The sequence below is a fragment of the Pavona decussata genome, unplaced genomic scaffold, assembly GCF_977016875.1.
Source record: "Pavona decussata unplaced genomic scaffold, jaPavDecu1.1 SCAFFOLD_353, whole genome shotgun sequence".
NCBI classification, from domain to species: Eukaryota; Metazoa; Cnidaria; class Anthozoa; order Scleractinia; family Agariciidae; genus Pavona; species Pavona decussata.
Window position 1 is genome coordinate 85,217 of NW_028145734.1, and position 14,066 is coordinate 99,282.

Sequence of the window (14,066 nt, forward strand, 5' to 3'; positions counted from 1 at the left end):
TGTGGACCTCAAAGGAAATAGTTTGGTCTTTCCTTATGCCCTAAAAATTTCGTTGTCGTAGCTTTTGTTACGTAGAAATAATCGTCACTTGTGATCAACCAAAGGCGCAGATTGTAATTTACAACGCGCGTAATCTATTCCGATAAATATCTGTTTCGTAAATGGTTATCTCTTGAGATAGTAGTTTTCTACTGAGTCAGGTTTTGACAGTTTTAACTGCTTTCCTGCAGGACTGTGTGACTTCATATCTCAAAATCAAACTCTAACCCACTTCCTTTCAATTTTTCCAACACTTCCTTCTCAAATCTTTTATTCAACTCTGGGGTGAAGTAATTCTTCGAGTCTCCAACGACGCCCTTCCGAAGCAGCGACGGCCAACCACTATCTTGATTACGTCCTAACAAGTAGCTTTTGGCGTTTTTCTTCATTCCCTTGAAAGTACACTGTTCAGCGATCCGATTAATGAGTTCATCTGACAAGGGCTTGTTAAGGAACTCAGCGATCATTCGAACATGGGACGGCAGATCCTAAGGAAATATCATAGTTTAACACATGAAGAGAATTTTTCGTTGTTCTTTTGGAAATATTGGGAAGTCCATCAAAAAACAAATGGATGTGGTCTATTTATTATATTTCATGTTACCGTCTGGCGTATTTGTATTGCAAGGTGAAGAACAACGATTCGAAATGGTAATACGCTTTAATTAACCATTCTCCTCAAGTTGAATACACGAAAGGTGACATAACTAAACTTTTGGAAGGGTACACAGAGTTTTAAACGCATCGGTAATTTCAGCTGCTGACGTTAGCCATTAGCCAAAATTGTCAATTCGTTTTATTTTGCCGATTAAGCACGGTGAAATTACAAACAAAGCGAAGTGAAGATGAAATGACGAGGAAACTTATTGAGGAAATTACGGGGGTTATGACACATTTGGTTTTCTCTCAAGGTTTACGATTTAGTCACCTACTACAAATGTGCACCAATAAGGAAGTGAAAATAGAGGAAGGGGTTTTGTAGTTTTTTGTTCAGCTGCTTACTTGTAGCCACCCAAAATGGGGATACAGTCGTCGAGATGGTCTGGATTAGGGCGTTATAAATTTGCATTGCAGTGGATTCGGAGATGAAGGACCTAATGCGCCTCAGAGCACCGATTACTAAGGATAGCTTTTTACATATATACTTCATTAATGTGGTTAGACCAGAAAGGTCGATGGTCGATAGTACGTAAGACCTTACGACTTCGTATGATCAACTCTCTAGATTCGTTGATTTTCTAAATGATGTTGATTTCGTAATTACTATCTGCAAGAAGCCTCTGATACACACCCAACAGCTTTTTGGAGAACGTTTGACCTATGAGCTTATTTGCATTCATCTTGCTAGAAAATAAAAGGGACGTGCGGATTTTAAGGCTTAAAATTTTTATATTTCTCACGGACAAGAGGGAAAAATGAAATATCCCATGCTAATTAGATCACCTCATAATTCCATAAGGTCGCATCGTTCACATTTTTCACGAGACGTTTCAATCAAGTGTATACTAAGTAAAAAGTAACATACATCATAACAAGCGTGACAAACCTTGTGCATATCTTCATATTTCAGAAACAAAACATTGGAATCATCTCTGTGTTGCCACCAGCCGAGAACATGGTCATTCCAAAAGTTCCAACACACTGTTTGTAATAAAATGATTATTTAGTCTCACGATTTAAACAGTATCATCCTTGGGTAAGACATCATGAATTTGTATTTCCGCATTAAAGACATTTAATGTAGGCAACCTACAGCTTCTGGACCACACCCTTTTCTTTCCTCTGGAGCAAGGTTTATTGGAGTGTGCAGTTGCCGAGCTAACAAAACTGATGGGCTTGGGGAGGAGTGGGTGGGGGTTGGAAGGTTGGTTTACTGTTTTCCCCAGTGTGATGACGTCACGAAGTCATCCAGGATCATACTGGAGGGCTGACATCACAATGAAGTATAAACTAATACACAACTCTTGTTACCTTCACTGTTACCTAGGGGAGCTTCTCCAAGTTGTTGGTGGGGGTGTGAGGCTCGGCTCCTCAAACCCTTACCCTATTTCAGACCAAAACATGTAATTTTCCGGTACCCTTTTTCAGAGCTGGTTTCTAAAGTCCATGCCTGTTTTCAGACCAAACTGTCCAAGAGAATGTAATACCTTATTTCTGGTCAAAACGGCCTAAAAAAAGGACCATACCCTAAGGCGCCGCACATACCATTTTTTTTAGCAAATCACAATTCATATCACTCATGAGATAATGTTTAACTTGTTTAGAATGTAGTCTTCCTAATAAAGTATCAAGAAGCGAGAAGAGATCGCGAGATGCGTTTGGCGGTCTGAACCACGAAGTGACTACAAAAGGTTTTGAATTAGGCTTACGAATTTCAATGGATACGATTTCCAGGAGGTGATTATCCAAATCTTCGCGGACAACGTAATTTATATCCGAACGAAACACCTCCACTAAATCTACCATTAACGGTCCTGTCACAAGGGATCACATCATAGGCTTCAACTTTTACGCCGTGGTCAGACGAAATAGTAACAGATTCTCGCCGGGAGCCCCCACTCCCAAACGCCCCCAGGTAGAGATGAGTTATGGGAAGAGGCGAGCCCGAAGGCGGTAAGGAGCGGGAGCTATTAAAAGCGCCAGGGTGTGCCATCGTTGCGGGAAGGAGGGCGGGGCGACAAACTAGGTGTCTGGTGTCCGTTTTAATGAAGAGAGTAAATAGACAGCATGAGAACAGGCCAATTTAAAGTAAACTCACAAATATATGCACAACGAGTTCCCCAGCGGATCCACAGATGCGCGGGAATTTAAATGCACGGGTCCTAAGGGCACAGGGAGCGTTTGTGCGTTACGGCCCCCAGTGAGAATACTCCTGTCGAGTCTTGTCTCGTTGATAGCCAGGTAATTTAAAAGAATACGAAGTCCATTTTCGACTTTTCTATTTTTGAAATCCATTTTGGTTACAAAAGGTTTTGATGACTTTGTTTATCACAAGTATAGAGATGATCAGTGTTTTCACTGATCCTCGAATGTTGTAAGGAGTTTTCTTTTTTACCCAATCTTAGGTGAAGTATTAAACCTCCAATGCAAGAACCCAAAGTTGAAGGCTAATTCATTGCGTTTAGAGTTTACAGAAATGGTCAGCATGCAACTGTAGAAGTAGAGAGCTTAGTGCTTTGGGCGGTTTCATAAAGTCTTAGCTTGCTCATCTATTAACTTCGCTTTGAGTCACGTTTTGAGGCAAGTTATTCATGGTAAAGTACCATATAGTCACCCACATAACCCTAACCCTGACCCAGTGTCAGCCGAAGCAAACATTTCCTTCTACCTAGTTCTCAGTCCACCTCCACCAAACACAACAAGTGTTAACTTTGAAGTGCCGGTGGTGAGGCTATAAACATGAACACTTTTAAAGATTCAGCAATTTCTGACTGCAGAAGTATATGCTTATTATCTAAGAAACCTGTTCCTGAAAGTCAGTGACTGTGAGAAAAATATGAACTCCGGAACAGCAAGACGGACTTAGCACTTCGTAAATGTAGTTTTCGGTCTAGTGGTGCTACGCTCTGAAACAATTTTGAAAAAGAGGCTAAGCTTGCCAAATCGCTCGGTGAATTCCGCAAGGAGAAAAACTACCTAGCTATCTGGGGCAGGGCTATGCTATTCTCAAAACTAGTCCATGTATTGTATTGTATTGTATTGTAGTAGTCTATCCTTTTGTGGTGAAATGTAATGTGTTGGAATTCAGATGTGCTCGCATTTATTTGTAACATTTCTACCTGCCTGCAACCTCGTTCCCAGGGTCTCTCTCTCTCTCCCCACATGGGAACCAACTTTTAATTGGTTGTGTCCAGAGTTTTAAAATATGTTTTCGATGGAGACGTTCCCCATATTTTCTTTTAAAACGCCGTCCAAAGTGGACATTTCCGAAAATGCGGTGCTGTGTCCTCGTGTGGACGCCTGGAAAGGTGGTCGAGTTAACGGCCATCGTTTTCCAGGACCACCCCGGTTTTCATCGGATACGTGTGGAAAGAAGGTGAAAAAGAAAAAGTGGACAAAAACGGAATCACATGGACGAGGCATATATCAGTATAGTCTAATAATTGTCTTATGGAAGAAGACACCAGATGGTGTAAACGGGTTTTGCAGATTTTTACTATAATAATTTGATTTGAGCTTAAAGTGCCCATAACGGAATTTTTTTATTTTCTCATCTGAATCTTTACATTACGCGAAGAACGTCCGAGAAACAATTTTTCAATTTGCATGAAACGCGAATTTTTTATGAATTTTACAAATCTTTAAAATCCTATTTTATTGCGGTCCACCCGCCCCGCTGATGGGAATGCTGACGGGCTCACAATAGGGCCACGTGACATGGTAGTGACGTACATTCAGGAACTCTCGAGTCTATGCACTCACTTGACCTTCAGTAAAGTACATTAGCGGCAGAAAGAAAATCGTCAGATTCACCGGTAGGAAGGAAAAACTTAGCTCCAAATAAGTATATTCCATGGCAGAAAACTTATCAGACACGGAAAGTGAGCAAACCGCTGAAGAAAGCAGCTAGGACGAATTTGGAAGCGTCGAAATCGAGGCGATAGATGGCGTTCACGAAACAAGTAATACGTGTGAAGATGATGATACACTCGAACCGTACACGGACGAGCCGATAGCAGACGAAGAATGGCTGAAAAGATATCGCAAGGAACAAGAGGAGAAGCGACGACTCGAGGAAGATTTAACGAAACGCTTGGAGAATAGAGTGCGTGTTAGTGAATGGTAAAGTTCTCACCTTGCATTTTGCATACGCGCTCTTCATTATCATCTCTCAAAACTATGGCCAAGTACTCACATACATTCGAAAGAATTATTTTCCATGTAGATGTACTTGTGGTAACTGTAGCCGTGATCTGCTAGCAAATATCAGCGAGTGCTACTGCTGCAAGGAACTCGAAGGGAAGCGCTGACTAGCGACATTGTTCTCGCGGAACTACAGGAAGGACACGTGTTGAACTGTGATAATAATAGCTTGTCTCGTTCTCTGAAATTTCGGCCGTAAATTTAATTGTAGGATGGAAGTAGTTAGCTTGTCCAATGAACAGGTTAATTTCCTTTTTGTCACTGTCCCACAGTTTACGAAATCCATTGTATCTTCTAGGCGCATACGTCTTGCGAAATGTTCGAAGTCTAACAAGAGTTGGCGTCTAATGTAATTCGTGTCTGTCACCGGTGTCGGAACAAATTTGAGCCCTTTAGAAATAACGCTAACAGGCTGTCGCGAAGTTGTTTGTTTAAAAAATTCTTCTTGAATTTCTCGTGTTTTTCTCTTTTTGTCTCAATCCGTTTTTTAGCTTGTTATTTGTTTTGTGCCCTGTTTTTATTTTGAACCCCCGTTGTGGTGGTTAGGTTTTCAGAGATAACGCTGTTATACTTTTCAACATTTTTATTGTTTGCAGAATTCTGCAACACATGTGTGTACAATATTTGTTTGAGCTCGTTGAATTCTTGCCGCAGTTTATCTACCCTATCTACATCGTGGTTTACAATGTTTTCTGTGTTCGCCGAGTGCGACTGTTCTCGCATCGATCTATTTACATCAGTGATAGCATTTGTGCTAGTATTTTTTGAGAGCTTGGTCTCAACGCAACTTCGCGGATCTCACGATCTATGAGAATATATACCGAAACAATTACGCCATATTTTATAAAACTTGCGACTGAGTTAACAGTGAGGTCAAACTATAAACCTCAGAAGGTTGCAACGCTTAGAATGTCACAAGCGGGTGTGAATATTCAGTATCGAAAGCTTACCATTCGCTTTTCCCTGCTCCTCTTCGAAGGTGGCTCTTGGTCTTCGTCTTCCTTTCGCTTAGCTGTTTTAAAGGATAAACACAAACGCGATGTCATCCTACTTCAGTTCACGTTTTAAGTTTAAACCTGAATTCATCAGCCTTGTGAAATCCTCGTCATTGAAGTGCATCGAGCACAAGGACGAGGTCTTTCCAGGCGCGCGTCCACATCTTCCTCCGCTTTGAACAGCATAAAATCGATCCATTTCTTTCGCCTCCTCAGTCTTTGCGGGCATGTGGTGCCAAAGAAAGGAATCCTGTGCATGCTTATTCCATTCGCTTCGTCTTTGATGTTTCCACATCTCGCTGCAACACATCTTTCCGGCATTTTCGAGAAACGTGCAGAAATACCGCGACTTGTTTTCAGTGAGATCCAAAGAAAGGCTGAAGTCACGTGTTCCTGAATCTACGTCACAGCTCTTGCTAAACCGAGAGGAGACTAATGCGAATGGTGGGCCAAAATGGCGGCAAATTTGAACGTCTTATAAAATTAATAAAAAATTCGCGTTTTATGCAAATCGAAAAAATTTTTTCACTGAACTTCTTAGGATGATGTTTAGATTCAGATAAGAAAATAAAAAAAGTTTCCGATATGGGCACTTTAAACAGCAGGAAAAAACACTTACCATTTCCCTCTACGAATAACTTGGCATAAAATTCCCATGGTCCATTATAACCAGTAAGTTCTGCAGGGTAAGAAGCCATGAATTTAAAATACGAGAAAGCAACATCCTTGGGATTACGGGCGATGTAAATGTATTTGCACTGTGCTTCCTTATTTTTGCTTTTGGGAATAGCATGGTATGGAAGATGGCTCTTCATCAGGCGTGGGCTTGGCAGAGTTTTTATCTCAGGTAACATAAACTCAGGATTTGCGTTTGATTCAAGGAATACAACCCGTTCTCCAACCTTTCTACTGTCAACCGCACCTTCGTTGTAAATCTGCCAGACAATTTCTTCCAGCCAGGTTGTGCCTGAGGAAAATAATTGACAATTTATCTCTGAAATCGACTGAGGTGATTAATTTAGTGTGCAGATCAGAATGCTGCTTAAGCCACTATTCACCGATATTGAAGAGAATGATAGTTTTAGCATAAACCAACGAAGCGACCTCCTATCACAATTTCAAGAAAGTTAAAGAACCAAAACGTGATGCTAAAACGCGGCCTCTTACTCGTCTTGTCGGATTCAGTTGAAACTTAAAGGAAACCCCTACTCTAACAACAAATTGACGGCAGAAGTAACCACGTGACCCTGTTTATCCTACATTTGCTGCTCGTTGTTTTCAATTTCTCAGTAAAATTAATTAAGTAGTTTTGCGTTGACAAGAAAGGCCAGAATTGTTTTCCACTATTCTCACTTATGAACACACATTTTCAAGAAAACATAAACGCGAATCTCACCTTTGCCATTTGCCGTAAACGCGATTGTAAATCTCTCTAACGTCAAAATTCTTAATTTTAGTTTGAAAAGTGGAAATAGCATTCAAGTGTGCTAAAAATCAGATATGATTCACACACGTATCAAACGGAAATTTTCCGGATCAACGACCAAGCTCTTCCGAAAGTACAGGAATCCAAACCGATCGGCACGCAACAACTGAGTTATACAGAAAAAGAAAAAAGAAACGAACAGTTACTATGTAACTGAAAAAGAGCATTTTGACACCAAATTTTTCATACAATTTTAAAACGGATTTCTCTAGGGATATTGGCGAAACACAGTGACCGCTGTAAATAAATAGTTCGATCATTTGCAAAAACATTCGGTCTAAAAATAGTGTTTCCTATCTCTTTAAGAATAATGATAAAAGAAAAAAACTAATGTGAACTGAGATGAGAAGTCTTTTCTGATTTCCGTATTGTATTCCGCATTCCGGATTCCGGATTCCATATTCCAGATTTATAGTTTTAGGTAAACCGTAGTGAATATTAGTACACTTCCCTGCTGTGATTGAATGCGAGAAAAATTCGCAAGCGCCATAAATTACCTAAATAGTCTTGTTCCAAATTCATGTAGTGCGTTATTAAAAACGTTTGGTTAAGCATTATTTGATAGAGGTTTGACTAACATTGAGTTATTTTTATGGTAAGTTATTCAAATTCATGTTTTAAGTTTGAAATTTGATTGAAAGATGTTTTGTGGTAGTCGCTTTAGCTACCATCGGTTTCTTCAGTCCTTTCGAATTCGCAGACAACCTCAGCCGGTCGACTTGGCAGTCACTTAATTTGCAGTGAGTTGGCGGACAGCTTCAGCTAACATGACGATATACACATATACTCACCTGACTTGGGAAAACCAACCACGAAAACATCATCAGGTCTCGTCTGGAAATGTGAAATAAAGTCGCACAGCACTTGAGGATCGATATCGTTGGTGTAAAAAGCAGGCATATTTACTCCCAAAACGTTGATGTATTTGACCGATGTCCACTCGCCTTCTGTTACTTGTGAGACAGGGAAACTCGCCATCACCGCGGTGATATGATGAAACAGCAGATACAGCTACGCAACCTAATCATACGTGACGGTCGTCGGGATTATAAATGCAAATATAATCCTGACGGCCGTCACGTAAGGTTGCGTAGCTGTATCTGCTGTTTCATCATATCATATCACCGCGGTGATGGCGAGCTTCGCTGTCTCACAAGTAACAGAAGGCGAGTGGACATCGGTCAAATACGTCGACGTTTTGGGAGTAAATATTCCTGCTTTTTTCACCACCGATCCTCAAGTGCTGTGCGACTTTATTTCACATTTCCAGACGAGACCTGATGATGTTTTCGTCGTTGGTTTTCCTAAGTCAGGTGAGTTTATGTGTAAGCTTATATCGTCATGTTAGCTGGTGAAGCTGTCTACCAACTCACCGCCAATTCAGTGACTGCCAAGTCGACCGGCTGAGATTGCATGTCTGCGAATTACATTTTTTTCCTGCGAACTATTTTTAGGAGCAGTTCACGGTTGGTTCGCTATACAGACAAATGTATGGAAAGTTCAAACACGACTGGACGCTTTCTAGCACAGCTACATCCCTCCGATTTTTTTCTTAAAATCGTTTTCCTAGTGCCAAAAGTTTCCAATTCATCAATTTTTCAGAAGCGATGTTTGATGAAAATTATTTGACATCGGATTTCCATACGAACACTGTTATTTCAAGACGTGTTTGCCTACTACTCGTCAAAATGGCGTCGAAAACCGAGATGAGGCCTATTGAACTAGTATTCACAACGGTTTACCCCTAAAACTAGGAATCTGGAATTTGGAATATGGAATCCGGAATGTGGAATACAATACGGAAATCGGAAAAGACTTCTCATATAAGTTTCACATCAGTTTTTCCTTTTATCTTTATTCTTGCAAAGATAGGAAACAATATTTTTAGACCGAATGTTTTTGCAAATGATCGAACAATTTTTTGGCAGCGGTCACTGTGTTTCGCCATTATCCCTAGAGAAATCCGTTTTAAAATTTTATGACAAAGTTGGTCAGGTGTCAAAATGTTCTGTTTCATAGTTGCATTCCGTTGTCATTAGTACGATCTAGTAAGAAATACGTAATCCAGTTATAAGGAAGGTTGTTTGGCTGTTGTATAATGTAAATAAAACAATGCTGTTTCTTTTCTTTTATGTTCAGTTTCTTTTTTCTTCTTCTGTAAAACTCAGCTGTTGTATGCTGATCGGTTGGATTCCTGTATTTGTGGAAGAGCTAGGTCGTTGATCCGGAAAATTTCCGTTTGATACGTGTGTGAATCATATCTAAGTTTTAGCACACCTGAATGCTATTTCCACTTTTCAAACTAAAATTAAGAATTTTGACGTTAGAGAGAGTTTACAATCGCGTTTACGGCAAATGGCAAAGGTGAGATTCGCGTTTATGTTTTCTTGAAAATATGTGTTCATAGATGAGAATAGTGGAAAACAATTCTGGCCTTTCTTGTCAACGCAAAACTACTTAATTTTACTGAGAAACTGTAAACAACGAGCGGCAAATGTAGGATAAACAGGGTCACATGGTTACTTCTGCCGTCAATTTGTTGTTAGAGTAGGGGTTTCCTTAAAGTTTCAAAATCCGACAAGACGAGTAAGAGGCCGCGTTTTAGCATCACGTTTAGGTTCTTTAACTTTCTTGAAATTGTGATAGGAGGTCGCTTCGTTGGTATATACTAAAAATATCATTCTCTTCAATATCGGTGAATAGTGGCTTAAGCAATATTCTGCACTCTAATCACCTCAGTCGATTTTAGAGATAAATTGTCAATTATTTTCCTCAGGCACAACCTGGCTGGAAGAAATTGTCTGGCAGATTTACAACGAAGGAGCAGTTGACAGTAGAAAGATTGGAGAACGGGTTGTATTCCTTGAACCAAACGCAAACCCGGTGTTTATGTTACCTGAAATAAAAACTCTGCCAAGCCCACGCCTGATGAAGAGCCATCTTCCATACCATACTATTCCCAAAAGCGAAAATAAGGAAGCACAGTGTAAATACATTTACATCGCCCGTAATCCCAAGGATGTTGCTTTCTCGTATTTTAAATTCATGGCTTCTCACCCTGCAGTACTTACTGGTTATAATGGTCCATGGGAATTTTATGCCAAGTTATTCGTAGAGGGAAATGGTAAGTGTTTTTTCCCCGGTTGTTTAAGCTTAAATCAAATTATTATAATCGTAGAAATCTGTAAAATCCGTTTATGATCAGAATCAAATGTAAGCTCCCCTTGAGGAAATAAAACCATTTGGTGTCTTCTTTCTTAAGACAATTAGGCTATTCTGAAATATGCCTCATCCACGTGATTCCATTTTCGTTTGAAAACGCCGAGTTTGTTTTTCGTTTTCGCCTCCTGTCCACACGTATCCGATGAAAACGGTCACCCGAAAACAGTGAATTCCTCGAAAACAGTGGCTGTTCAATTCGACCACCTTTTCAGTTGCCCACACGAGAACACTGGACACAGCGTTTTCAGAAATGTCCACTTTGGACGGCGTTTTAAAAGAAAATATGTGTTTTTGGGGACATCTGAAACAACTTCATTTTAAAACGCTGGACACAAACAATCAAAAGTTGGTTTCCATGTACCTTCTATATACCTGCACACTCAATTAAACTTTGCTCCAGAGGAAAGAAAAGGGTGTGGTCCAGAAGCCGTAGGTTGCCTACATGAAATGTCTTTAATGCGGAAATACAAATTCATGATGTCTTAGCCAATGGATGATACTGATTAAATCGTGAGTCTAAATATGTCATTTTGTTACAAATAGTATGTTGGAACTTTTGGAATGACCATGTTCTCGGCTGGTGGCAACACAGAGATGATTCCAATGTCTTGTTTCTGAAATATGAAGATCTGCACAAGGTTAGTCACGCTTGTTATGATGTATGTTACTTTTAACTTAGTATACACTTGATTGAAACGTCTCGTGAAAAATGTGAACGATGCGACCTTATTATGGAATTATGAGGTGATCTAATTAGCATGGGATATTTCGTTTTTCCATCTTGTCCGTGAGAAAATTAAAAATTTGAAGCCTTAAAATCCGCACGTCCCTTTTATTTTTCAACAAGAATACTGTAATGCAAATAAGCTCATAGGTCGAACGTATTCCAGAAAGCTGTTGGGTGTGTATCAGAGGCTTCTTGCAGATAGTTTGACAACATCAACATCATTTTAGAAAATCAAATAATCTAGAGAGTTGATCATACGAAGTCGTTAGGTCTTACTATCAACGATCTACTTTTCTGGTTTAACCTCATTCATGAAGTATGTTAAAAGCTATCCTCAGAAATCGCTGCTCTGAGGCGCATTAGGTCCTTCTTCTCTCAATCCACTGCAATACAAATTTGTAACGCCCTAATCCAGAGCAGCTCGACGACTGTATCCCCATTTTGGGTGGCTATAAGAAAGCAGCTGAGCGAAAACTACAAAACTTATTCCTCTATTTTTTCGTCCCTGGTGATGCACATTTGTAGTAGGTGACTAAATTGTGAACCTTGAGAAAAAAACCAAATGTCTCATAATCCCCGTGATTTCCTGAAGGTTTCCTCGTCATTTCATCTTCCTTCGTTTTGTTTGTAATTTCACAGTGCTTAATCGGCAAAATAAAACGAAATGACAATTTCGGCTAATGGCTAACGTCAGCAGCTGAAATTTCCGACGCATTTAAAACTCTGTGTACCCTTCCAAAAGTTTAGTTATGTCACCTTTCGTGTATTCAAATTGAGGAGAATGGTTAATTAAACCGTATTACCATTTCAAATCGTTGTTCTTCACCTTCCAATACAAATAAACCAGACGGTAACATGAAATATAATAAATAGACCACATGCATTTGTTTTCTGGTAGATATCCCAATATTTCCAAAAGAACAACGAAAAACTCTCTTCATGTGTTGAACTGTGATTTTTCCTTAGGATCTGCTGTCCCAAGTTCGAATGATCACTGAGTTCCTTAACAAGCCCTTGTCAGATGAACTCATTAATCGCATCGCTGAACAGTGTACTTTCAAGGGAATGAAGAAAAACGCCAAAAGCTACTTGTTAGGACGTGATGAAGATAGTGGTTGGTCGCTGCTTCGGAAGGGCGTCGTTGGAGACTCGAAGAATTACTTCACCCCAGAGTTGAATGAAAGATTTGAGAAGGAAGTGTTGGAAAAATTGAAAGGAAGTGGGTTAGAGTTTGATTTTGAGATATGAAGTCACACAGTCCTGCAGGACTCCGAGTTGTTTCCTTAAAAAGGGCACAATCATGAGCTGAGCACTCCGATCTTGGCGATAAATTCAAAAGCGGCGCAGCAGTCTGACTTTTGTATCGCACTTTATCTTCTCTATAATTGTATATATTCCAATTTCTAAAACTGTCATGTTCCTCGGAATTCAGTAAGGATTTTCATCGTAAGCTTTAGCCAGTCATTGTTTATCGTGAAACTATAAAGAAGCTCTAATGGGTGGTACCTCCTGTAAAATTTGGCAGTATAATTATATATCAGTAATGTTTCCGAAAATATTTATCCATATAAATTACATAGATTCTGCATATGGCGACTTCGGCCAGTAAAAATTCACACAGCGGGAGTCGTGCAGGTCTGTCAACCCCATTTAAACATGCCAAATACAATTTCGTTATTCCTACGCAACAGTTTCCGTGACTGTGAAATTACTGTACTTGATTGTTGATTCTAAATACAAAAGTCAACAGAAACGCTTGTTGGACACTGACTTCTAGTTGCTTAATGCTACAGAAACCGGGTAAAGGTCAGGCCGGCTGTGTGGGCAACTTGCACACAGACTGGTTGTTACCGGAAGCCCCTCAGTAAACCCTTGTTCTGGATCCCCAGCGGTGTAAAGGATATGCCGGTCCAAGTGGGTATTGAAATCCCCTTCAATTTGATTGGATAAAAAGTCAAATGTTTCACAATATTTTCAACATTTTGCGATGGATTCTGCATTCGCGAACACAGTTCACAAGTGTACCTTCTTCCAAATAGCTCTGGGCCCGGTTATTCAAAAGCCGATCAACGTTAATCCCCGATTTAAAGTTAACCTAGGTTTTCAGCTCGCTCGTTAAAAATGTGTTTTAAATCTTATTTTAAGCCAATGGAAAAAAAGTCAAAGTCAAAACTGAGAGACAGAAATCTTTTTGAAAAATCTTTATTGTCTAGTAATTAAACTCGAATCAAAATTCTCGTTAATTCAGGATTAGCTTAATGAAGCTTTGAGCCACTGGGCCCTGGAGAATGACTCACACTGAGTTGAAGGTAGCAATGAAGTCAATGACAAAAACAAAGCCGGGGGTTATGTCCTTCTGCGGCGGAGGCTGTTTTTGCTCATCAAACCTATTGTGTCGTTCTCGCAGTCGCGTACAGTACTCCGGATGACATGGAATCCCCCCCCCCTGGCTAAATTTTAAAATCTGGCCCCAGTTGTTCAAAGGCCGGATAACTCTATCCGCTGGATAAGGCACTATTCGGGGTCTAAAATATATTTCACGTTAAACGTTGTCTAAGGTTTTCGTACACTCCTTAACTTAACTGTGGTTAGAGTGTACATATTGGCTTGTACAAGAGGAAATACTGAAATCTTTGCGCAGATTGAAACTGTCGGATAGTGACTTATCCAAGGGATAAAGTTATCCGGCCTTTGAACAACTGGAGCCTGGACGCCATTTTGAACGGGTGGAAAA

At 40.0% G+C, this 14,066-nt stretch overlaps 2 protein-coding genes across 2 annotated transcripts; one reads left to right on the forward strand and one right to left on the reverse strand.

Annotated features, from left to right (window-relative positions):
* Positions 1–196: 196 nt before the first annotated feature.
* Positions 197–8,431, reverse strand: LOC146453016 (sulfotransferase 1C4-like). Its single transcript, XM_085097120.1, has 4 exons — positions 8,175–8,431; positions 6,517–6,864; positions 1,586–1,680; positions 197–527 (listed from the first exon to the last, which is right to left on the reverse strand). Exons 1-4 carry the CDS (start codon positions 8,359–8,361, stop codon positions 243–245), a joined length of 915 nt encoding a protein of 304 aa, XP_084953246.1. The 5' UTR covers positions 8,362–8,431; the 3' UTR covers positions 197–242.
* A 37-nt stretch (positions 8,432–8,468) lies between these two features.
* On the forward strand, positions 8,469–13,096 carry LOC146453017 (sulfotransferase 1C4-like). Its single transcript, XM_085097121.1, has 4 exons — positions 8,469–8,696; positions 10,160–10,507; positions 11,149–11,243; positions 12,299–13,096. Exons 1-4 carry the CDS (start codon positions 8,516–8,518, stop codon positions 12,578–12,580), a joined length of 906 nt encoding a protein of 301 aa, XP_084953247.1. The 5' UTR covers positions 8,469–8,515; the 3' UTR covers positions 12,581–13,096.
* The last annotated feature ends 970 nt before the right edge of the window (positions 13,097–14,066 follow it).

What these genes read in the sequence shown, in the direction of transcription:
- LOC146453017 (XM_085097121.1), top strand. Translation starts at nt 8,516, where the DNA reads ATGGCGAGCTTCGCTGTCTCACAAGTAACAGAAGGCGAGTGGACATCG. An exon ending in GTTATTCGTAGAGGGAAATG is followed by an intron (nt 10,508 to 11,148) that starts GTAAGTGTTTTT and finishes TGTTACAAATAG; the next exon opens with TATGTTGGAACTTTTGGAAT. An exon ending in AATATGAAGATCTGCACAAG is followed by an intron (nt 11,244 to 12,298) that starts GTTAGTCACGCT and finishes ATTTTTCCTTAG; the next exon opens with GATCTGCTGTCCCAAGTTCG.
- LOC146453016 (XM_085097120.1), bottom strand. Translation starts at nt 8,361, where the DNA reads ATGGCGAGTTTCCCTGTCTCACAAGTAACAGAAGGCGAGTGGACATCG. An exon ending in GGTTGGTTTTCCCAAGTCAG is followed by an intron (nt 6,865 to 8,174) that starts GTGAGTATATGT and finishes TATTTTCCTCAG; the next exon opens with GCACAACCTGGCTGGAAGAA. An exon ending in GTTATTCGTAGAGGGAAATG is followed by an intron (nt 1,681 to 6,516) that starts GTAAGTGTTTTT and finishes TATTACAAACAG; the next exon opens with TGTGTTGGAACTTTTGGAAT.